The sequence below is a fragment of the Anas acuta genome, chromosome 21 (genome assembly GCF_963932015.1).
Source record: "Anas acuta chromosome 21, bAnaAcu1.1, whole genome shotgun sequence".
NCBI lineage: Eukaryota > Metazoa > Chordata > Aves > Anseriformes > Anatidae > Anas > Anas acuta.
The window spans coordinates 7,494,256-7,518,227 of record NC_088999.1 but is presented as its reverse complement, the minus strand read 5'-3'; the positions used below and the strand labels follow the sequence as shown (position 1 = coordinate 7,518,227).

The 23,972-nt window shown below is 42.6% G+C and overlaps 3 protein-coding genes across 7 annotated transcripts; 1 reads left to right on the top strand and 2 right to left on the bottom strand.

Moving 5' to 3' along the window:
* Nucleotides 1-48: 48 nt before the first annotated feature.
* On the bottom strand, nucleotides 49-8,247 carry RBBP4 (RB binding protein 4, chromatin remodeling factor). 2 transcript variants are annotated; one of them, XM_068658033.1, is made up of 12 exons: nucleotides 8,090-8,247; nucleotides 7,444-7,591; nucleotides 6,911-7,056; nucleotides 5,451-5,624; nucleotides 4,406-4,521; nucleotides 4,088-4,248; nucleotides 3,839-3,965; nucleotides 3,654-3,731; nucleotides 2,448-2,524; nucleotides 2,286-2,343; nucleotides 2,070-2,180; nucleotides 49-1,208 (listed from the first exon to the last, which is right to left on the bottom strand). In XM_068658033.1, the coding sequence occupies exons 1-12, from the start codon at nucleotides 8,103-8,105 to the stop codon at nucleotides 1,143-1,145; spliced, it is 1,278 nt and encodes a 425-aa protein (XP_068514134.1). In that variant the 5' UTR covers nucleotides 8,106-8,247; the 3' UTR covers nucleotides 49-1,142. The 2 variants fall into 2 exon arrangements, with proteins under 2 accessions (XP_068514134.1, XP_068514135.1); XM_068658034.1 differs by having other exon boundaries at nucleotides 7,444-7,588; nucleotides 8,090-8,230.
* Nucleotides 8,248-9,139: 892 nt separating this feature from the next.
* ZBTB8OS (zinc finger and BTB domain containing 8 opposite strand) lies at nucleotides 9,140-14,520 on the top strand. Of its 2 annotated transcripts, XM_068658036.1 has the most exons (7): nucleotides 9,165-9,702; nucleotides 11,115-11,139; nucleotides 11,708-11,829; nucleotides 12,017-12,099; nucleotides 12,484-12,536; nucleotides 12,791-12,827; nucleotides 13,210-14,520. In XM_068658036.1, the coding sequence occupies exons 1-7, from the start codon at nucleotides 9,615-9,617 to the stop codon at nucleotides 13,294-13,296; spliced, it is 495 nt and encodes a 164-aa protein (XP_068514137.1). In that variant the 5' UTR covers nucleotides 9,165-9,614; the 3' UTR covers nucleotides 13,297-14,520. The 2 variants fall into 2 exon arrangements, with proteins under 2 accessions (XP_068514139.1, XP_068514137.1); XM_068658038.1 differs by lacking the exon at nucleotides 12,484-12,536 and having other exon boundaries at nucleotides 9,140-9,702.
* A 1,788-nt stretch (nucleotides 14,521-16,308) lies between these two features.
* On the bottom strand, nucleotides 16,309-23,853 carry LOC137843187 (zinc finger and BTB domain-containing protein 8A-like). Of its 3 annotated transcripts, none has more exons than XM_068658135.1 (4): nucleotides 20,663-23,853; nucleotides 18,705-19,695; nucleotides 17,606-17,775; nucleotides 16,309-17,343 (listed from the first exon to the last, which is right to left on the bottom strand). In XM_068658135.1, exons 2-4 carry the CDS (start codon nucleotides 19,663-19,665, stop codon nucleotides 17,014-17,016), a joined length of 1,461 nt encoding a protein of 486 aa, XP_068514236.1. In that variant the 5' UTR covers nucleotides 19,666-19,695; nucleotides 20,663-23,853; the 3' UTR covers nucleotides 16,309-17,013. The 3 variants fall into 3 exon arrangements, with proteins under 3 accessions (XP_068514236.1, XP_068514238.1, XP_068514237.1); XM_068658137.1 differs by lacking the exon at nucleotides 20,663-23,853 and adding an exon at nucleotides 20,407-20,529 and having other exon boundaries at nucleotides 18,705-19,693; XM_068658136.1 differs by lacking the exon at nucleotides 20,663-23,853 and adding an exon at nucleotides 19,923-20,087.
* Nucleotides 23,854-23,972: the final 119 nt, after the last annotated feature.

Below are 23,972 nucleotides of genomic sequence, written 5' to 3'. Positions count from 1 at the left end.
CCAATGCAGAAGGAAACCATCAGCACAAAACCACACAGCAATGCAGCGTTTATGTAGAAAAAATTTATTCCATCTGAAGCACTTACACGCAATTAGTCATGAAGAACATGGAGAGTAACAGGTTGCTGGTGGAACAGGACACCCTAGTGGAAGATGTGCAGGATCTAGTGGTCAAGGACTAACTCCTACAAAAGGTAGTTCATCCACATGTAATTTGTAATTTGCTTTACGTGTACCAGCTACCAATGCTGTTTTAGATTACTGGGCATGCCATCTGTGGGACATCAGCTGGTAAAAACATACACCTTTACAACTTGGCGGCCCCAAGTTTTTAAAACCATTTCACAGAAAGGAAAGAAATACATGTGAAAACACAGCTCAAGAAACACACAATAGAGCAAGATACATGGAAGGTGAGCAATGCTCTGCAGGAACAGCTAATGTACCCAAACTGCTGTCGCCCAGCAGACGGGAGAAGAGGGATAGGACCAAAGGAAGGAATGAAAAACCCAGAATTACCAGTAGAGAAAAAAAATATAGAAAGAAATAATTTCAGTTCAAGTCAGAATCTGCTAGTCTTTTTTTGCCCTTTTTTTTTTTTGTTTGTTTGTTTTGTATCTGCAGAGGCAGAAAAAGCCACACAGGTACAAATTAATTAAAGGAATCACAAGACTTCTGAGCTGTACTGAACAGGGCAAGACCTTCCACACTCCATTTCTGAACTGCCAGTGGATTAACACTTGTATCATCTCCATTGGCTTAAGCATATTCTGGCAGCTCTACTGATTTAACTTTTGTTTAAATTAGGCAAAAGCCTGTAGTCGTAGCAAGCTAAAGACAAAATAAGGAGAAAAAAAAAGTTTGCTCTGTATGAGGAAAGCAGCTAAAATGGGACAGACAGCTCTATACACAAGAGGTTGCTGTAGGAAATATGACCAAGGAGCTACAGTGCGGAACCAGCTGAGTTGGGCTAAGCCCTTTTCTTAGGGAGTACTCACTGTCTGGGATAAAAAGCAGTCGATGGTATCTACAGAAGGATGGCTGAACACAAAGTCTACGTGTGTCTCAAAACCAGTGTTAAGTCAGTATCAGGTTGAGAAGGAAGAGAAGGAAAAAAGACTAAGAACAGGAAGAGTTATCATCTAGGATCCTTGACCTTCTGGATCCACACTTCCTTCAGGATCTTCATCATTGTATATGTTCTCTGCCTGCAAGACAGAAGCGGAGGAATTGAAGCACTCAGCACCTCATTTAACAGGATTCCATCTGCTAGAACACTTCCAAAAGTTCTGGCAGTTTTCTATCTGCACACATACGTTACCTATCCCTGATCCCTCAAGGCTATTTAACATAAAGGCTGCAACATACATAGATTTCTTTTTGGAAATAGCAACATCTTCAAAACATTTCAGAAATACCCTAAGTTACTGTAGCTTGTGGGAATCTGACTTCTTACAAGTAGAGACCACTGCAGGGCTTATTTCAATTAAGACTACCCTGCATACGTTTAATAGATCCTTTACTTTGCTGCAGCACCTTCCAGAAGAATTATACAGAATGCTGCTAAGACAAAGCCTTTGTGAACCAGTCTATAAATAAACCAAAATTAGAAGAATGGTCTTTAAGGTTATTCGAACTGCACAGGACTGTTCTCCAAAACTTTCAACAGCTGGTAATTTAAACAAGCGAGCTGTTTCTACTCACCGCTACCCCTCTCCATCCACAGGAGGATATTTATATCATTTGCAAACATTTCATTTGTTATGACAGTAACTAACAGAAACCTCAATTTCACTTAAAAAAAAAAAAAATTCTAGCACAGAAGGAAAAACAAGTACTTCTACACCAGTACTCTCTCCTTTTTTTTTTTCCCTTTTAAATAGAGAAATAACACAGTTTCTCAGTATTTGTAAACCCTTGCTTCTAGCAAATGGATTTCACAACCCATTTGAGACTTAGGCAGCTCTACAAAGTCATTCTGAGAGCTGTAAATAAAACAGGAATGCTGAAATTCAGGCAGTTCAACACTCTCTTATCTACCACTTCCTGCACTTTCCCAAACAACTTACCATTTGCCAGACTTGCATGATATTATCTTCTGATACAGAACAGATTACCCAGGGTTCGTTGGGATTCCACGAGAAATCAGATATCTTTGCAGTATGACCACCATGAATAAACTATTACAGGGGAAAGAAAAAAAAGTGGTGGTGGTAACATTGTCAAATCTGTGTTACAGAGATGTGATATAGGTCAAAACAATCAATGAGGTTCAGAAGACTTACCAATAGCTCTGGGGGACCATCTTCAGCATCCTCAGGGGACTGTTCTTCTCCAATTTTACTTTAAGAGAAAATGAAAAGGTTGTGTTTATTTTGTTGTTGTTGTTTGTGATGCAGTTCATCATTAATATTTTGTTATGACAACTTGACTGATTTGGGATTTACCTCAAGTCCCAAACATTTAGTCTGCGGTCAGTGCCACTGGAGGCCAATATAGTTTCGTTATGGGGAGACCACTGAACCTACAGACAAGGATGAATTTAGAAAGCAGATTAGTTTTAAGAAGCCATAACACTGCTGACATTCACAGCAAACACCACTGTATCTTACAAGAGCTTTATGAAAAGGCAAATTGCTATTAACTCAAAATATGAATGTGCCCAACAATTACATTCTAAGATAGCAATTAGTTTATATAGTCATGAGGCATTCGAGCACCAAAATGGTACCACGCATAACCTCTCCTCTCATGAACACCACATATTAAGAAGCATAAACAACTCTCAAGGATATTAGCTACTCCTTAATAAGGACAGCACGAATATAAACTGCAGATTCTTTAAATAGTAAGTACGGTTTACACATGAAAAGAAAATCGCTGTAATACAGCTTAACTGCCCAAAAACTCACATTAACCATGGCTGCTGGAGATAAATCTCTCCAAAACATACCACTCACTAGGATCACAGGATTACAAATTAAGACAATTCTGTATGCTAACCTGACATTTAAGACTCTGGTTACCTCTAAATAAAATTATGTACAGAATCTTTTAAGTACCAACCCTTCCACAAAAAAAATCCTTCTACATATTTTGGTTCTGACTAATGCATGAGTTGGAGATGGAAATATTGTAACTGCTAAGCACATGCTACTAATGATGTTAACTTTCTATATTTACAACAAGCAAAATTAGCAATTATTTTTTTGTCACAAGATGGTTCAGCAGTCCCCTTTTAGTGATTACCAGCTAAAACCTTCTTCCAGGACCAAGCTGAGAAGATGAAAACACTGCAGCCATTTCATTGTGCCTCCCTGCTTCAATCTGCTACCATGAATAATTTACATTTACTCTGTACTGCTAGTATTTCACTCTTAACATTGTGGACAAAACTCTCAAACATTTCCTTGTTACATTCTGACCCTGGCTTTCTGGATACTCTGAACTGTGCTGGAGTCACCCCCCACACAGAAAGCTACACATCTCCACAACAATAAGCCAGGAAATTATAAGCAGATGAGAGAAAAGAACACGAGGGTTTTAAGCACAAGTACACTTAACAAAAACAGAGAGGAAAAGAATACTTTTCATTTTTACCCAGCCATCTAAGTAGAACTAATGGCATAAAAGACAAAGATATTTTGTTGTACCTGAAATATCTCATCTTTATGGGATTCAAAGGAGTGCAACTTCAGTTTTAAGTTCCTCAAGTCCCATAACGCGACAGTCTAGTCAAAGACACAAAAACATTTTGTCCTGAAGTAACCAACATAACACATCCACATTTACACATCAGAAACTAAATAAATATTTTCCAAGTTCAAGGCAGACCTACCTTGTCAGCTGATCCTGTAGCCAGGATAAACTCGCTGTAGGGGTTGAAAGAGAGGCAGTTGACTTCAGCTGTATGAGCATCCACCGAGTGACTAGGTTTGGAGGTGTTGTTTGACCGCGTATCCCAGCTGGAAGGAGAAAGGAGAATGGAAATAAAGGCTTAAAGCCAGTTTTACTGATGGACTTAGGGGCAGCTGGGAAAGCAAAACAGACAGAACTGCTCTATCTCTAAAGACATTATCCCACTTACATCATGAGCTTCTGATCATCAGCAACAGATCCAAAAAGAGATTCGTGGAGCAGGTGCCAAGATACGTCTTCCACTACCGCTGTGTGCCCTGTGAAGATGGTCTTCGCGTCCACCACTTTACCTTCTTTTGGAACAGCACTAATATCCCACAAGCAAATAGTCTTAAAACCAAAACAAAACAAATTTGAATCTTGAGACAGAAATTCTCATCACCTCCTGCCTCCTCCCCCTCAAGAAAGAAAAAAATTTTTAATCTTTTGCCAAGGGTCACCAATAAAGTGCAGGTTGTACCCCAGCTAATATTTAAAAAGTACTCACATGATCATCAGAAGCACTAAGCAAATGCCCACTCAGGTTTGGGTTCCATGACAGCCCATAACCTTCTTTCTGGTGTCCACGAAGACGCAGATCAGGGTTACACTCTCCAGAAGGGTCTGTAAAGCAGCAGCATAAGAACTCCAATGCTTAGTATCACTTTCAGTGCATCATGGAATACCTGGCATTAAGTTTTACTGTGCTTTACTAAACTTTGCTTTCTATTTCCAACAGGATGCTCAAAAGGACAAAGAGGCATCATATTCAACCTAAGAATCACCTCACTAAAACAAAATGCAGCAAGACAGCACAGAGCAGTTTGTCTGCTTAAACAGACACAAATTGCAGATTTTTTCAGAGCTGCAAATTTTTAGGCTGGATGACCTAGCAGTGGCCCTTTTTAAATTAGTGCTATGTTACGTGCAGAAGAGTCAAAGAAGCCCAGCAGCCACCTTCATATTCTGGCACGATGCACCTGGTCTAGCTGGATGAAGGAGCAGCAGCAGCCCAACCCAATTACTGCTCAGAAAATTCTTCCTAAACATTCTGCTGGTGGAGTATTGTTCTTTCTCTCATCATCTCCAACCCTACTTCAAAAGCGATAAATACACTTCTGATCTTCCCCGCAACTGGCAGAACTAGTTACTCTGTGTGATCTTGCCAAGCTCATCAGTAAATGAGAGGTAATATCCTTGCAGATCAAGACAACAGTTCAGCTACCCAGATCATATCATTTCCAGCAAGCCACCTTCTACCACTCCAAATATCATCACATACACTGGCATGGCAAGACACACTAAAACAGCAAGAGAAAAACACGTACCTTTGTACTGATACACTTCAGATATCTACATTCATGTCTCTACAAAATAACCTTTCACACTAAATGCCCACTTTCCTCTAAAATTACAAGTGATATAGAATCCACAGAAGTTTTCAACCTCTTTTGCACTATATCAGCTTTTTCTTAAGAGTATTTTCTTAAGAAAAGGCTGTCGTTTATGTTCTTCTGACCTCTGAAGCACAAACATAACAAAGATTCAGGCACCTGGCTTAGAAGGGTGTTTGGTGTAATCGAAGACGAGGACATCGCTGGATGGAGTCTTTGTGGCAATGATGCAGGGGTTCTGTGGCATGTAACGCGCTCTGTTCACTTCGCCCTCGTGATTTATCTTGATTTCAATTTCAATTTTTCCACTTACTGACCCAAAGCCTCCAAACTCTGGAAAAAAAAAAAATAGGTATTTAATAGTTGTAAATAATTAGTCATTTTCAGAATGAGACACAAAGATCCAGACTCAGTTACTGGTACTACCAAGGACTTATTTTGGGTGAATAGTCATAAGAACAAGCAACTAGAAGAACCCAGTTTTCAAATGGCACATTGTCTTAAATATCTCTATTTATAACATAAAAACATCAGGACTTTGGCTAAGTTTAGAGACAAACTGTTTCCTTCTAAAACAGCACAAGCCCCAGATTCATCCTACCTAAAATTTTGATCTGTAACGAAGGTATGTGCTGTATATTTGAAATTAATGTGTTGTAACTGCACTTTCAAATACAACAAAGTTCAGCCTTGCAGAACAGACAAAATTCTGATACAAAGAAATTGCTTCACAAGGTTTAAAATGTGAAACTATGTAACTTGCTAAAGCCACCTTATATCTCTATAGTTAGTTATAGCAACTTTCTATTTTAAGGAAACTGCACAGCAACATTCTGGCAAAAAGAAGGCTTGCAATTTCCTTTTTTTTTTTTTTTTTTTTTTTAAATCAGAATAGTGTATTTTTGAGAAATATCAAGATAGAATGGAAACAAATTACTTATTAGACAACATTGTGTTCATCAATAACTGAGAAGCCCAAAGATCAAAACACAAAATGCATAATCCAGGCTTCTGGTAAAAACAAAAGCTAAAATTAGGTCGTTGAGGACTTGCACCATGTAGAAAGATTGATTGAATCAAACAAACGTGAGAAGTGCCTAACTTGGAGCAATGCTGACAGCCAACTAAGATTACAGAAAGCATCAAATTCAAGGCCAGTTCACTGAACAAAATACAGTCATCTTTTCATCCAAGCCAGGCTGGCACAAGTATCAGGCAGCAGAATTCAGACTAGAGGAGAACATTTGAAATGATACACTGCTTTGAAATAAAACATCCTTTTACGTGAGTGACTTTCTCACTGAGTTTATGTAATGCAAAAATGATGATAAAAACCAGGTTAAGCAGTTCTCCAAGAAATTCATTGTCGACTCATGATGGAAAATAGAGGGGTGAAATTTTTCCCTGCATACTTTTTCCAATAGATCTTCCAAGACATTATGCAGATACATCAAACACAATATTTGTCCTTTAAGTAATGATAACAGAAATAAACGGGCCAGTTCAGGAGTAGTATCTGAATTTTATTGCCCGAATGTTAAGAAAAGAGAAATATTCTACTGAGAGGAGGAGGAAAAAATGGTTAGAACTCCACCTGGCTGACACCTTTGGCCCCTTACCTCCTTTCTCACTGTCATAGTGCGAAGCATCAAACTGCGCGTCGTCATTCGGCAACTGCACGCTAGCTATCACGAGATGATTTTGTTCATCTGAAGTATGGGTGCCCAGCACTAACCGATGAATACTGAAGTCTTTGCCCTCGGGTCTGCAAGAGAAGAGACTTGAATGAGAAACAAAAGGGGTTCACATAAACACTGAGCTGACCGCAATAGCTTTTGATGACAGTGATTATACTGAAGTTATATCTATATTTATTTCTGTGTTAGAAGAAAGGAGACTTGTTTTTAAAGAAGGTGAAGTGGGAAGAAGAAAAGCATCAAGAGTGTGAAAGTGTCTTCTCAGTGATAAAAGGCTTTTATTTTCACAAAATGAAAATGTCTGCACTGACTCTAGTATTTGTGGTCCTCAACTTGCTGATGGCAAGGCAAGGATACAAAAAGCAATTAAGACAGAAAAGAATCATACAATGCCTCGCTTCAACAAAAAAGGATCCTAGATTTACAATTTATCGTGCTTTAAAGGAGCAGCTCACCTTGTGACATCCGGCAGCCACTGCGCAGTCAGGCTGGGCCACTCCAGAGCGTGGGTCATAACCAAGTCGTACAAGAAGGGAGTATTCTTCTTCCATATTTTGTACTCTTCGTTGATCACGCGTTCCTCCACCGCATCATCAAAGGCTGCTAATTTTTTTTTTTTAAGAAAACACACGTTAGCGTCGCGAATACATTTATAACAAGCACGCAATGTCACAAACGGGCACTGAACGGAGAGAAAACCATTATGGGCACCGCTCTGTGGTCAGCCAGCCCTACGGGCACATCCCCGGGCCCCAACCCCGCTGCCTGAGGCGCTGCGGGGCCCGTGCAGGCGGGGGCGGCCCCGAGCTGCTACCGAGCGCCGCGGCCCGGCCGGAGCCTGAACCCAGCCGCCCGCAACCCCCCAGGGCTCCCTAGGACCGGGTGCCGCCCCCCAGCCCCCCTCAGCCCCCTCAGGCCCCGCCGCACCCCCACAGGCCCCGTTACCCCCCCCCAACCCGGTGCAGGCCCCACAGGCCCGGTGCAGGCCCTGCCCGCCGCGCGCCCCCTGGCGGAGCCGCCCCAGGCCCCCGAGGGCTTCCCCCGAGCTCGGCGGGGCCCGGCTGAAGCCTGGCGGAGCATCGGGGCCGGGCCGGGCCGTACCTTCCTTGTCCGCCATGGCGGGGCGGCGGCGGGCGCTGCGGGGCCGCGCGGAGCCGTCAGGCCGCGGCTCTATTGTTCCCTGCCCCCGCCGCCTGCCGCCCCGGCGCGCCGCGCACCCCCCGTTCGCGCGCCAACGCCGCCCAATCAGCGCCCGCCGCCGGGAGGCCGCGGCCAATCAGAGAGCGGCAAGGGGCGGGGACAGGCCGCGCGCGGGGAGGGGGGAGGGTCACGTGGGATGGAGGGGATGGAGGGGATGGGAGGGGGAGGGGGGTGAAGCTCCCCTGGGAGCCGCCATTTTGCGGAGGGGAAAGGGAAGGGGAGGGCGGCGCGAGCCCCCCGAGCGGATCTTAAAGGGGCAGCGCCCGCGGGCACGGCCTGAATTGGGGGGGGGGGGGCGCGGTTCCTGCCGGTACCGGGGGCGGTGTGAGGGGCCCGGCCCGGTCCTGAGCACCCCCAGAGCACCCCCTGGGGCCCTGCGCCGCCCGCAGTCGTCCCTCGCTGCTTTTTTCCCCCAATTTCCCTTCACAGCATGCAGATATAGTGTACCTGAAGGGGGGAGCCCTGTGTGGTGCTGTGACTAGCAGGGAGAAAGGGCTGAGGTGTATTGTTAATAAATATTATACGGCACCTATAAATCTAGTGTTTGTGTTGTTTGGGGAAGTCTAGGGCTCAGCTGTGGGTAAATCTGAAAATGCACAAAAATCCAGAGAAAGAATAGTTACTGTACCTGAAAACCTACAGATCTAATCTGAGGAAAAATTAATTAGGCTCAATCAGAGTCTCCAATCTAGGTTTGTTCAATTTATAGATACATACTGGTATGAAACTCAGCAACTACTAAGGTCTGATCAGAGAATTAGGCTTCTAAATATCAGTTCCTTTTTTTTTTTTTAATGAAAATCACCCATTCCCCTCTCAAAAAAAAAAAAAAAAAAAGGAATTCTGAGGGAAAATGAACACACACAGCTTTATTTGCCATGCCCATTTTTCTAGGAGCGGAGCCTTAAATGAAGTCCCTCTCTTGAAGGGGAAAATGCTTTTTTCTTTAAGGCTGTGTGGAAGGCTGCAGGGTTTCTGTCCCAGCTCGGGGTCTGGAGGCAGCAGATCCTCCGGCTTGCAGTGGGCTGAGCACCCTCGGCTGTAAAACCTGGAAGCCGAAAATACCTGAAGCATGAACGTTTAATTCACCTCATGGCTGTTTTCATTATTTTTCATTATAGCAGTGTTTTGAGGCTGAATGCAATGCCTGGTGAAGAAACGTGGTTCCTCCCCTCAAAGGCTGTGGTGCGTGCTTTCCGCCAGGACTGCAGCCCCTCGCCTCACCACGCTCTGACAGCGAGCATCATAACATACTGGGTTTAAACACACCCGCGTACAGCTGTTACCAAGCTGCTGCCGGGTGAAAAAAAAACACCAAAAAGGGTTTTTGCAACAGCAGCACAGGAGGCACGAGGCTGAGCACGGGCGGCGGTGGCCATGTTCTGCGCGAGCAGGAAGTGGGCGAGCGGTGCTCGGCCCAGCAGCGATGGCAGGCGACGAGAGGGACTACAACCTGACGGCAGAGCAGAGGGCTACCAAAGCCAAATACCCCCCGCTCAATAAGAAGTATGAATGTGAGTGTTTTTAACGCTATCCCGTACAGCACGAGTGTGACGGTGCAGTCGGGGTGGGGGAGGAAGGAAGGAAGCAGGGTATGCTGTTTAGGTGCTTGTGGGGTTTTGTAGTATGGTAATTTTGTGTGTTTAGACTGTGGGATACATCTGTAGCTGAAAACAGAGATGAGATACATCCATTTCTCTTTATGGAAGGTGGCTGCCTTTTTTGTTATGGCTGCTAAGGAAATCTTATGAATAAATTAGTTAAGAAACAGGATGAAATCTTTACCCTTTCGAGCTATTTCTTAGCTAGACGTTACGTTGTCTACTTCCCTTACATTAGAAGAGATAAGCAAGAGTGGGTTGGTCTTCTGTGTGTTGTTTTTTTGTTTGTTTGTTTTTTTGGTATTTTCTTCTTCCTACATGTACTACTACAGGATCATTCCCTTGTATTTCCCACCCCTAGAATGACATCTAAGAAATTTCAAGGCAAAGGGCGTCAGCCCAAGGGCCATCGTAAGGCACTCACAGGAGACCACAGAGTCTGTTTTCTATTTGAGCAGTGTCTGTTTGCAGGGACAGTTTACGTTACTCTGTTAGAAGATGTATTTTTAGGATGTGTTCAGATCTCTATTTGATAGCAGTGCAGAAATACGGTGACATATTACAATAGTTGCGTTGCTTCTATAACTGGAAGAGATTTGATTCTTCTTTTACGTTCACTGGAATTTGTTTGCTTTAGAGACAGTTGTTGAGAAACCGTTAATAGTGTATGAATGATCTAAACAGCATCAGAGGCATCATTCAGTTGGAGTGATCACAGCGTGGCATATTTACATCCCAAGATAGCCCTGTTTCTACCAACCTGGCCCGATTTTCCGTTTCTCTAAGGGAATATAAATGACGTTCATGTAAAACTTGATACATGCTTGGGATGTTAAGCTTATACTATTAGTGAAGATTACTTTATATTTTGTATTACACACTTTTAAAATTTCTCCTTTTTGCATAATGGGTGTTTCTGGGTGTGGACAGGTACACTTGTTCACTGAACTGTGAACGTTTGCAAATCTCATCCTCTGCATGAATAATTTTAAGTCCTGCAGACTTCAGCAAAAACTCTTTATTGCTGTTTTTTTTTTTTTTCAATTAACTTGTAGAAGCCTGTTGCATTACACCAGCCATACTCTGAACATAGGGCACATGTACATGTAGGGCACTGACACAATTTGTATTAAACACTTTTTTGTTTTTCTGCTGAGCACAAGGCTTTACCTATGCTATTTTTCCTAATACACTGGAAGATAGATGATCATTGTTCACTGTCTCAGGATGAATGTAGAAAGTTATTATTATAACAACAATATTTTTATCCTTGTTTTAAAGTATATGTGGTGATGTCATGCCTTTTCTTTTTCCTTCCTCCTCAGATTTGGATCACACAGCAGATGTGCAGTAAGTATGGGCAGGTGGGATTTATCTATATGCCAAATGGGTTATTTCTTACACTGATACAAGTCTGGGGTGACTGTTGAAGACTGGTTACAGATGGACCTTATGGAATTAGGAAATGTCATGTACTGAGTTTTTTGGATTGTCTATTTAATTTCTGCTCTTCAGAGGGCATAGAACCACATACTTGGTTTCTTTGCTAAAGTACTATTGCTGTAGTGCTTCTGTTCTTTGGAAGTGTCTTTTGAAACCTTCTTTTAAATGCTTGCCCTTACAACAGAGTTTTTCTCAGTAGTCTACTTTCATAGATACCAATTAGCTGTATTACAAAAGGACATTCCTACTGTGTTTTTTTTTTTTTTTAAGTTTTCTATTTTCTCCCAATAAATTCTTCTCACGTACTGTAAGAAGAAAAATCTATGTAATCTACCCAAATGCATAGGTATAGAGGAGCATTTCTGTGCAGTCACTTCCTTTGTATTTGTTCTTATGTTCACATTTCTCACCTGCATAATACTTCTATTTATTTATTTATTGTTGCAGTGTGGTAAATTATCCTGTGTCTCTTTAGGCTACATGCATGGGGAGACACTTTGGAAGAAGCATTTGAGCAGTGTGTTATGGCCATGTTTGGCTACATGACTGATACAGAGACTGTGGAACCTCTGGATACTGTAGAGGTAGAAGCAGAAGGTAAGACTTTTTATATTGGATTTTTAGGTGTGGTTTTGTAATAGTGGATGAAAATTCAATTAAGCGTAACGAATTTGAATCTTCTACTTGGGCAGAAGCTGTACATCAGCTGTACTAGTTAAAATGTTTGGGTGTTCTTACTGGGGCAATCAACTGACTGACTACCTTCTCTGCTTCAATCATGCAGGGCATGACATGTTGTCTCTTCTCTTTCACTTCTTGGATGAGTGGCTGTATAAATTCAGTGCCAATGAGTTCTTTATACCCAGGGTAAGTGTTTTGTTTTGTTCTATTTCCATTTTGTGGGACAAGTCAATTCTCTGATAGTACAGGCTCTGAATGCACTGTCCCCTTAGGGAAGAAAAAGGGACACAACAGATCACTTAGGTGTAAGGCAGAAGATTCCAAGGCACAAAAATTTCAGAAATAAACACTTAGCTTTGTTTCCACAAAAAAACAGTCGTTACCTGCCATTATACCTCAGTGGCAGCTCTTCTGTCTGTATGTTCCAAGTAGCAGTATGCATCTTTGAGAATGCTCAGATTTTCTGGTTTTAGCTTCCATTTAAACAGTAGAATATTCTTGTTAATGAGGTATTGTGCCTGAAGATAGAAGATGTTCTAACACATTTTTTTTCTCTTGCTTTCTCTGCAGGAGGTGAAAGTGCTTTACATTGACCGAATGCAATTCAAAATAAGATCAATTGGGTGAGCTTTAAACGATTAACTAAGTAATGAATATCTTCCACTGAGGACACATGTTGCCCTCAGTCATCTCTCTGAAATACTGTGATGTACTGGGAGGGCACTGATGCTTTCTAAAAAGTGGATTGTGGACTCCTTTACCATTCTTTGAGGCTTTAAATGAAAGTCTCACTGTCCTATGCTTGTCAATGAAACTAGTTGTAACATTTGATTAAATATTACCAATACGATCACCTCTTTTCTTTTTGCTTTTAAAGGTGGGGAGAAGAGTTCTCTTTACAAAAACACCCTCAGGTATGCAGTGATTCACCTGTACATCTTTATGTTTTAGGGGATAGGGAGGGGGTGGTGTCTTTTAAGTCAGACCTCTAAGTTGGCAAGAGATCCAAGTATAAATATATTTGAGTGGTATCACAGGCACTAATAACTTAAGGTCTTACATCCTGCTTTTTTTTTTTTTTTTTTTTTGTGAGTACATTTCTGAACTGTTGAGCTGATGCTTCCTTCACACTGGCAAACTCAACAGTTTGTTTGTTTTTGTGATGCACGATAAAATAGTGAAACAGTCAATACTCAGAATGTTTACGTGAGTTTGGTTCTCACATTGTTGTCACAACTTCTTGCTTAGTCTTATTTTGCTTAGAAAATTCATGCTTTTGTGTCTTTTTCATTCTAGGGCACAGAGGTCAAAGCCATAACTTACTCAGCAATGCAGATCTGTGAAGAAGAAAAGCCAGAAGTCTTTGTCATCATTGATATTTAAGCAAGAGGAATTTAACTAAGCCAATACTTGTCATTGGTTGACAAAAGTCACAAGAAAACTGTAACCCCCATGAATGGGACTAAGGAATTAGCTGATTCAAATCATAAATTGAAGGGGGTTGTGGGAAATGTTATCCTGTATTTTGACTTGAGGATGGTGAGCCAGACCAACACCTGCATGCCAGGAAAAAAAGAGCTAGTTGGGTCTGGGGGAGATTCGAGAAGAGAATTAATGGGATGAAAGTCTCTCAGGAATGCTGGTTGTCAGCTTTTAAAGCTGATACGTGTGTTGGGTGCTGTATGAACTAAGATAAATTAGTGGAGCTGCTAGCTAAATACTAGCTTTTTGTAGGGTGGCAGGAGATAATTACATGACTTCATTTGCAAATTTAAATAGAATATTTTTGAGCTCTTTTGTATCGTCTGAAGGGTCCTAAATATCTTCAGTGGATCAGTCACGCCACCAGGTGGTGCTGACTTCCTGGAAATAAATTTCCAGATAAAATCTTAAAGCATGTGACGGTGTACAAGGAATACTAATAGCCACTTATTATCCTAAAAAAGTAGATTGCTTTGCTGCCACTGTTAAAAGGAATTCATCAGATTCTCCACAGGTTCACTCCTAACTATGTGTTGTGAAAACTGATTCTCATCTTTTAGAAGAAGCAGACAATCAGGTTCAGCTCCCATTTTTTTTTTACAAAGGACAATGTAGAGCATCCCTCAGATGGGAGGACTGTGCATGGCGATTCACATGTCAAACTGACTCTTTTTGATTATTACACTGTTTTTTACCACTGAGAGGAGTCCATGCGATTAATCTCTTTTCAATATATACAGCATTCTGAGCTTGTGTGCCTAACCCCTGAAAAGCTTCTTTTAGCTTTTCCTTTAAAGTCAAACACTAGACTTGAGATCACTAAATCAAAAATAAATTAAAAATTGTTTTTTTTTTTAAATCACGGGACAGCAAATGTGCAGTACCTGCCATTGCTATTCAAGTGTGACATAGGCGCAGTGAGTAAGGGAAGGTCTGCACTGCCAAGACCTGTTTTTGTGGTAAATTTTAGAGGTGCTTTGCCACTGGAGGTGATGTCTCATCTTTATTTTTCTGTAAAATCATCTTAAATGGACTGGACAGTTTTTATTTCCTATTGTGAAGATGAGGGATAAAATCTATTTTTTTGAGAAACCTTTGACACTGAAATAAAACCAACTAAAAGAATTAACAGCTTTGTGTGAATATCTTTGGCTGTGAGTAACTTTGGCTGGTGGATTTTTGAGTCTAACAGATTACATTTGTGCTTTGCTCTGTGTTGAGGTGAGCAGACCCCTTTGTGAACAAGTACGATTTTCACACAGCGGGTCTTCTCTCCCCACTGAAGGAGCCCCAGGGCTCCAGCAAATGTCCGTGGTGTCCTGCTGGGACTGGGGACAGTGCCAGCACGGTGGAGCTGTGCAGAAAGAGCAAGGCCAGGGCCTGTCCCCAGCCCACCAGCCCAGGGCCCCCAATGGCGGCCGCGGCGGGCTCGGGGTGACCGCTCCGGGCCCTCACCCGGCTCAGCGCCGCTACCGCCCCTCAGCAGCGGCTTCGACACCTCATTGGCTGGCTGGGTCAGGTGACCGCGGTTAGCCAATCAGGCATCGAGTGTGAGGCGGTTTTGATCTCCACAGCGCCTGAGGCGAGAGCGGGGCTGTGAGGTGGGTGCAGGCGGTAGAGGCTTTTTATTTGTATTTTTTTTTATTTTTTCCCACTAAAACTAGAGAAGGGACGTTAATGTAGTTAAACTTTAACGTGGTAGTACACCATCAGTCACAACCTGTAGTGACACCATAAACTGCTCTGCTCTTACAGATGCTGACAGGAACTTACTAGAAAAGCACTTAATTGTTACTCATTATTATTTTTTCAGTATTTAAATACTGTAACACAGGTTACAGTCGCCATTTTAACAGCCGCAGGAAGTGACAGGCCTCAGTAAGCAGGTGTTTTCTCAGCTGGCCATATTCTCACCCAGCTGGGGCCCAGCTCAACACTACCTGCAAGCAGTTACTTCATAAACATGCTTGAACTGCAAAACCTCCCTTTTTTGCTGTTAGTTGAGAAAGCTTTTCATGTGCAGTCCCTGTGGGATCAGCTAGAGGCAGCAGTGGCAGTTCTGGGAGCAGTTCAAAGGAGAGGGTTTTACACAGGCACACTAAACCTGTGGAGGTGTTTGCTAAAGGATACTGTTGATGTAAGTATAGATGAGTTTAAGGGTAAGTGGGGAAGTACTTCAAAGAGACATGCATTGGTGATTGCTAGATGTACTAAATCCTGAATTAAGAAAATCCCCTAAACTGAAAATGTTTGGAGTCAGGGAGAGCATTAGGGAATTCTTACATAGGGTTGTCCTCTTCTACTTCAGATTAGTAGTTATCTGCTAATGACGCCAGTGGAGACAGAACCTTGAATCAGTATGACTGCTCTTAAATTCTCCAAAGGGAATTTTTGCTCATTTGGCAGTAACCTTAAGCTACAGGTCCTGCTAACCTTCCTTTCTAAGGAAAAGTGAAATAAAAAAGAGACATGAGAGCAAACAGCAGGTCTCTATCAAGAGTTCCCATTGTTAATGCCATTCTCTACTTAGTCCAAAAAGCTTCTATTTTTTCACTTCACCTTTTAATAAAAAAAAAAAGCACTAACCATTTTCAGTTTCTCTAGGGAGGCTTGGTTCTCTTACTCAAAAGAGAGTAAGACTGCAAAAAGAATATCGTTACTAAAGCTGAAGACTCCAGAAGTGCAAAGGTTGCTTAAACTCTAAAGGAAATTGTAATTTTTATTGTTTGGTCAAGCAGCCTTTGAGCATCCTATTTTCTTTTTAGGATAGCTTTTCTAAAATAGCTACATGATGCATGATGTGTCCCATTGAAATTAAAGAGGCTTGTCCTCTGTGGTATTTTAGCATAAGACAGACAAGAGTTTAAGCAAATCTTGCACCAGTCCTGAAAAAAATGGAAGAAAGCTGAGAACTGTACTTCCAGTGATTGTGCTTTTATTTCCTTGGAACCATGTTAGTTTAGCTTTGCTTTAAATTCACAGTACAAAAAAAAAACCAAAAAACTTCATACCTGAAAAGGCAAACTCATACTATGGAAATGCACTACAGATGTGCTGTTCATTATTCTACTCTGTATGGCAGTGTTTATTCTTTAAAATGGTTCATGCTTTTCAGAACTATGAGGAACAGATAGATCAGAAAACAAAGCTGCAGTACGGCAGGACGAATTCTATTTGTTTACTCCTTTCTTAGGAAGTTTAAGTGTATATACATGTTAGTTACAGTGTCAACAAAATTGTTTTACATTTCTTAGATGCTTTTGTAAGACTTTTTCAAAGCAAATTATCATTTTTTTAAATCTATGTAGTATAGAATCTTCCTTGTGGAACTGTAAAATAGTTTATACTTTCCTTATGAACCGGAGCTCTGAGTAAGTCTTTGAAGAAATATAAAGCAATTTTTCTAAATAGTTTCCAGATAATAAGTAATTTCTGGATGATGTTTAGAAGTAGTTACACTGTTGTGTGTCTGTGAGTACAAAGCAACTTGTTTGTAGCCCTATTTTGTTTCTAACGATATCATTTTAACAATATTTAATGAACTAATAAACCAGCATTAGTTGGTAAAACACAAGTAATTTAATCTTGAATACAGCAATAACAAATATACAAATATATCTACCTAAGATTTGGTTTCACCTTTTCATCTGCCTCATTCGGAGTATCATCACTACTAACATGTCGGACAACCAAGTTATACGGTTCCTCCATTGTTTCATCATCTGATTTCTGTTCCTCTTCCAAGGCCCAACTGGAATGTTTGTTTCCTGTGGAGGAGACAGGAGAATGTTCTGCATCTAAATCGTCAGGGTTGCTGTCAAAATTAGCTTCTGCTAGACACTTATGGCACAGTCTGTAGCGTCTTGTTCCTTGCTGAACAACACATCCTGTTAGGTCAGTTACATGCCGCTTGCATTTTCTGCAGATAAGTTTGCCAGCTTGATGTATCTAAAAAGATTTAAAATTTGAAAAGGTCAGTGCTCAACCAAACACAGTTTATTTTTAAATAAAAGAAAAAAGGAAAAATCATTGGATTGTTCTAAAAAGTAAAGGTAAAAATCAAATCTTCCAATTTAAATACTGAATAATTGAAGTTGATACTCAGCTAGGACACCCCTCTGGTACTAGTTATAGAAATGACCGAACAGCTGGTACCAATGAAATCTCGGGCTTTCTTTCCTAGGCTGAATCTCCTGTTGACATGGCGTACCGTTTGGAAGTGGTTACGTAAATGCTCCAGTCGAGTGAATCTCTTCCCACACGCTTCACACGGGTACGGTCGCTCCCCTGTGTGACACCGAAGATGTCGCTTCAGGTCTGCGCGTCGTTTCACCGTGTGTGTGCAGAAGGGGCACTTGAATCGCATCCGAGGTAGGTCATCTGTCACAGAAACACAGGGAACATGTCAAACACTGCAGTCTTTCTTCACATTTGATTATTTTTAAGCTTAAGTAAGTAGCAGGTCATTTTTCCTCTGGTTTGTCACTAAATAAAAAAAAAAAATCACAAAATATCATCCCTAGAAAGCAGTAGTTCTTACTGAATATGTTAGGCATTTGATGACATATTTTTCCTTATTCCAAGTGTTTAATTTTAGACATACAGATGAACATGAATACATAGATGACAATGTATATTATAGCTGACTCTTGCATTAGCTACTACTTCAGAAATTAGGTATTTGTAATCTCTGTAGTATAGTAGGATTTTGAAGCCTTAAAGTTATGCCTTTATAATAAGCTATATTAGATTAGTTCCCAAAACAATGTGTGTAAGAATATAGCTGTCAGCTTTATTCCACCACCTCAGACACATGCTGCCAGTTCACCAAGAGCTTAGACGCTTTATGCAGTGCAACCAAGCGATCGTGAAGTTCTGGGTTGGTTTGCACCTTCAGGGAAATGCAGCACGGCACCAACACCAGGAACCTTCTCTTGTAAAGAGCACAGGATCAGGCTGAACACCTCTACTACTGCCAGATACCAGGGGTGTTACAAGGGTGATTCAGTCCTTCAGGTCCTTAAGTCAATTGCAACCCTTTAGGCATCATAAAACTCCATTTAGGTCCAAATAATCAGGCACGTATTATTTTAACTACAGAATACCTGGGTCAGGCTCTCTGATTCTAATTCTCTTGTCCTGTTCTGGCTTCAAAGCCTCTCATTCTGCCAGGCGCTACAATAGAGTAAGTGGTATGTCAGTAACCTGACAGACTAGGCATCATTTTGGTTCTCATGCAGCCATACAAGATTCTCTTATCTGACTTCTAAATAAAGGCCAACTTTGCAAAATCAGAAGTATTTTTTTACCTTCATTCCAACTACTCATTACACCTAAAACTGTGGGCACTGAGGTGTACAGTTCTTCTGCTTTTAATTCCATGAACTCAGGAGAAGTTCGCGAAAGTTCTTGTTCTAGCTGAGCAACAGACCACCTCTTCGGTATTACTTCTGATTCGTGATTATATCCATAATCATTATGATCAACATCATTCTCTGCATCAAAATCAGCTTCCTCTCTAGCCCGAGAGAGGTGACTAGAGTCCGATGCATTGCAACCTTCGCCAGCCCGCTCAGCTTTGTTTGATTTGCACTGCCCAAAATCACGAGTTTGGGACAATCCTAGATGCTTTCGGCGCTTTCTTGTTGAGCTCTGTTTTCTGCCCCTCTTTGATAGCTGTGTGTCTGCCCGCTGAAGAATCATCTGTGAGGACAGGTAGCTGCTGTAACTACTCCACGAGTTTTCATTCACCATGTTAGCCTTTTCATCTGGAATTGAATAGGAACGCCTTGGGTTGCTCTTTGCTTTTCTTCTGGACCGATAAAGAGTTGGATGAGCAGGTTCGCTGTTGGTACTTTTGGCTGAAAGGCTAAGGTATTGATCCTTCTCCTTTTCATTAATATCCAGGGAGGATTTAATGTATGTCTTGCAGACATTAAGAATATCTGTCATCTGCAGATAACTAGCAGCTGACATCACTTCAATCACATTTTGACCAGTTAAAGGCAATATGCCTGAATACACAAAGTCCAGGATAACCATAAATGTCTCTGGAGAGAAGACCTCGAAGGTAGCTATTGTTGGCTGACTCGTGTCCTTGGAGCTCTGTGAAAGCAGCATCTTGAAATATCCACTACTGGCAAACAGGACATTTCGATGCGCTTTGAAGACCTTCCCCTCCACCAGGATACTGCAGTCGCAAAATAAGTCTTGCTTCCGTTGCTCATTTAACTGCTCTAGGAGGTGAAACTGATGGGAAGAAATCTCCATTCCAGTGAGGGAGTAACAGGAAGTCTTGCTCTAAAGTAAAGAAAAAAAAATTTAAAAAGCATATTCATGACAATCTAAAACTAAATCGATGTTGCTGAATGCTATTTTAAGAGATGAGCACTATCTTTAAAAACATGAAAGCTGCAAGCATCGCATGTCCCATATAGCTCCACCCCCGCGCCCCGCATAATATAGCGGAGTAAATTGAACAACTCTAAAAGAGGTGAAAAGATGCCTCGGCAAGAAGAGCGCATAACCTAAAAGTCCAAGATTGCATCCGAGAAGACAGAAAGGATTCACGGACAGGACAAAAACGACTCAGCCCTTCAGCAGCACGGACTGCCGCGCTCCGGGTGCGAGTCCCTGCGGCCAGCGGCGGGCAGAGCCTCTCCCAGCTCCCGGCCGGGCTCCCCCAGACCCGGCAGAAGCCGCCGCCGCCGCTCACCCGCTCCCCGGCCGCTCGGACCCGGCAGCCCGAGACGCCCGGCGGGCACAGAGCCCCCGCCCGGCCAGGCGCGTCTGTGGCTCCCCAGCGGCTCGGCACGGCACAGCACGGCTCAGAGCCCGCAGCCCCCCCGAGCCGCTCGCCCCACCGGAGCCCCGGCTCCCGCTCAGCCGGCGCCTCGGGCGCTCCCCGCCGCCCGCCGCCCGGTGCCCGGCGCGGCCCCGCTGCCGCTGCCCGCGGCCGCCCCGCGCTGGCAGCGCCCCAGCCCGCCCCGCGCGGCCCCTCTCGCCGCGCACCCGCCGCCCGCTCCCGCGCAGCCCTTTGTTGCCGCGCCCGGCTCCTTCCAGCCGCGCCCGGGGCTGCAAATGGCGCCCGCGCCGCTCTCCCCGCCGCTCCGCAGCCCGGCCGCCCCCCGCTCCCGCCGGCTCCCGCCGGCTGCCGGCGCCCCGGAGCCCCCGACGTCCCTCGCCGCAGCCCGCCCCGGGCTGCCCCGGCCCCGGCGCCCGCTCCGAGCCCGAGCGGCCGGCGCGGGGCTGCGCAGCCGCCACTCACCGGCTGGGTTCCGCGGGCGGCTGCCGCTCGGCCGGGAGGAGCAGGCGGAGGATGCGGGGTCCCGGCCCCCGCTCGGGGCTCGCTGCGGCTCACGGCGCCGTGCTGGTCGCGCAGCCCCGAGCCCTGGCAGCCCGAACGTGAGAGAAACAAAAGGTATTTGCTGACGTGGGCGTTGGACAGAGACGCCCGAGGGCTGGGGACACAATTAAAGGGGCAACGCACCGAATGCAGGCGCAGCCCAGCAGCTCCCTCCGCCTGCTCGCCCCGCAGTCTGGGCTGCTTTCCTCTTCCCACACCCACATGCTGCCCAGGAGGCCCGCTACCTTACCGTACACAATGCACTGCTATTGTTAACGGCACGGCTAGATAGCTTTTGTGTGTGGAAGGAAGGCGCCACCTGAATGGGAAATATTTGTAGTTCTGTGCAGTAGGATATATTGTGTTACTCGATACAGCAACATTTTTATAATAGGAAAGTTTTGTATTCAAACAATGGAGGACACCCAAAACCATCATACTGCAAGTGGGAGTGCAACAGTACAGATATTTTCTTCCTCTTCCACGTGGATAAAATAATCCGGATGCCTGTTCGAAGACAATTTCAATCTTGTTACTTGACATCGTCAAATAATTTTGAGAAGGGACCTCTGGAGGTCGTCTGGTATAGCACCCTCCTCGGTTAGGCTCATTTAGAACAGGGTAAAAGAACAATTGCCATTTTTCACAGTTAAAAAAAAAAATCATATTGGAATGTGACATAGAACTTCATTAGGGTTTCATTTCGTACAACAGCTAGACCAAGAGACAGAAATGTTTTTCCTTCAACTCCTCCCAGCTCTTCCTTACAATTTCTTTTGTCCTGTGTTTAACATTTGTGATGCAAAAATGTGTGTTGATGCACAGAAATATATGTTATAGGGACCCTGCTACCTAATGGAAAAATTACACTGAATGTCTGCAGGCAAGGACTGGATGATTATGACTCTTTGTTCCAAAACTCAGCCCTTTTTGCTAGAATTAGTTTTTTCTCCTTTCATTCACATTTATGCTGCCTTCCAACTAATAGCAACCTTCAATCGACTTCAGACTTCCCTGAGATATTTCAGAAAAATCAACAAGGTGGTGTTGGAACATCTGTGCTAGAATATGGAACTACTGCCCTTACAATTCTGCTGTACTTATCCATGTAGAAACTTAAAAGGAACATAGAAGTAATTGTTCTGGGTTTATAACTCGTGTTGCTCTACCTTGCAAATTATTAGAAGTCCCCGCTGCCAGCTTGACCAGATCGTATATGTAAACTGCTGGCCTCTGCAGTCCAGTTATGGTTTCTAACGAAGTTGTAAATTCATTAACTAAACCCTGAGCACATGTGCTTATCCTAGTCTGACTGATAACTTTAACCTAGAGACTTGGGTTAAAAAATACATAAAAATAGCTGTAATCCTCCCTTAACTCTGCTAACCCTCAGCAGTTGAGATTTTAGATAGACGCTCAGCTATATAGCACTGTTGTTATGCTAACAGATGCTAATGACTGTCAGAGAGGGACCCAGGAACAGTCCTTGATTCAGCTGTAGCCAGATGGCAGGTCGGGCATTTTTCAGTTTCATCAAGGTCAATTTAAATAATAAATGGAGCTGAAGATACAGTACTATTAGCCCAGTTAGGCTATCTGAAGTTCAAAGCCAAGTACTTCTGCAGACTATAGGAACCAAAATATAAGAAATGTAGACATTGGCATAGCTAGGTAATGGAATAATCTCTGACAGTGACCAGATGCTTCAGGGAAGAAACTGAATATATTCCATAATACCAGCAGAATTATATATATACATACATATATATATATATAAATTTTCATTGAAAAATTGAAAGAGTGCCGAAATCATGGAGGATGGCATATTTCTTCTGAAGAGCCAGGAGTAAAGAAAGGATTATACATGCAGCAGTCACTGTCAGTATCTAATCATTTTTTTCTGCTACAGAGATCTCTGGGGCTCTCAAATATTTTCATAGCTCACACTAAACAAATATATTTGTTTTTTTTGTTTTTTTTTTAAATCTCAGTTCTTCAGAATGAGAATTGAATATATACCAAATGGTTGGAAAAGGACATTCATTTTGAGCTTTTGGGTATTTTTTTGGTATTAATTATGAAAATAACAGCTGAAAGCCTGTTTTCCCAAACCTTTTAAAAAAATGACAAGTGGTTTTTTTTGTTTTTTTTTATAATAAATACATAACTTTAGATAACTTAATGGAAAAAAAAAATGGGGTATATTTATGCAGCAGTTGAAGGAGAAAACAAAATCTAGTATCACATAAATCATAGGTTTACCTGGCATGTGGAATTGTTTATGAATTACCTGAAACAGGAGAAGGAAGATGGTTTTGATTCCATGTCTCATCTTTTTAAGGAACAGCAAGATAGCTGCCAGAAAATAAGACAGTTAAAGCTGAGACACTAAATGGGGGATGATGAATCTATGTCTTTACTCTTGACTGTGGTTTTTTGAACACAATAAACATAAACCAAGCAAACAGAGGCAGTCTTTCAATGACAAAGTACAGACAGAGGAACAGGACAAGGAACCCAGGATTGCACACAGAAATAGAGGTATAAGAGGAATGTTCCTTGAAGTTGACACCCACCACCTAATCAGAGTAAACGAGGAATGGAAAAGCAGAAGACAAGAGAATGGCATATTGAAAACCAGTGAAGAATCAAAATATGCATTAAGAAGTAGCACTTAAGAGCGTTCAAAGCAATCAGAAAGAGTCATGATGATGATGAAAAATGTACAAGGAAAAATAAAAATAATAGCAAAAATCATAGAACTGCTGGTCACAGGAGAGCTCTGAGTGTCTCCAGTCCTACCTCCTAGAGGAAGAAGGCTAGCACCAATGTCATCTTGGATCAGCCATGCTTTGTCTAGCCAAATCTGGAACACCTTCAAGGGCAGCAATCTAGGAGGCTGCTCTCTGAACTGCCTGTTCCAATGCTGCACTACAATTTAAACCTCCTGAACTTTGACTTGGATGTACAATGGCAGTACAGAAGCAGAATCTGAACGGATCAATATCAGCAGAAGTCAATGCAGTCCTATACAGCCTTCTCTAGCATCTAAAGATAAAACCAGGTGTCTTTCTTGTGACCTAACAAAGTTCTAAAAGCATCATTCAAAACAGTTGTTGTCAGGTAAATTAAATTATGTGGGAACAATCCTTTATGCCCTTTGCTTTCGTCCTTGGAGAAAAAAAAGAAAATGTTACTTCTGCTAATGAGCGGCCTGTGAGCCTGACAAGAG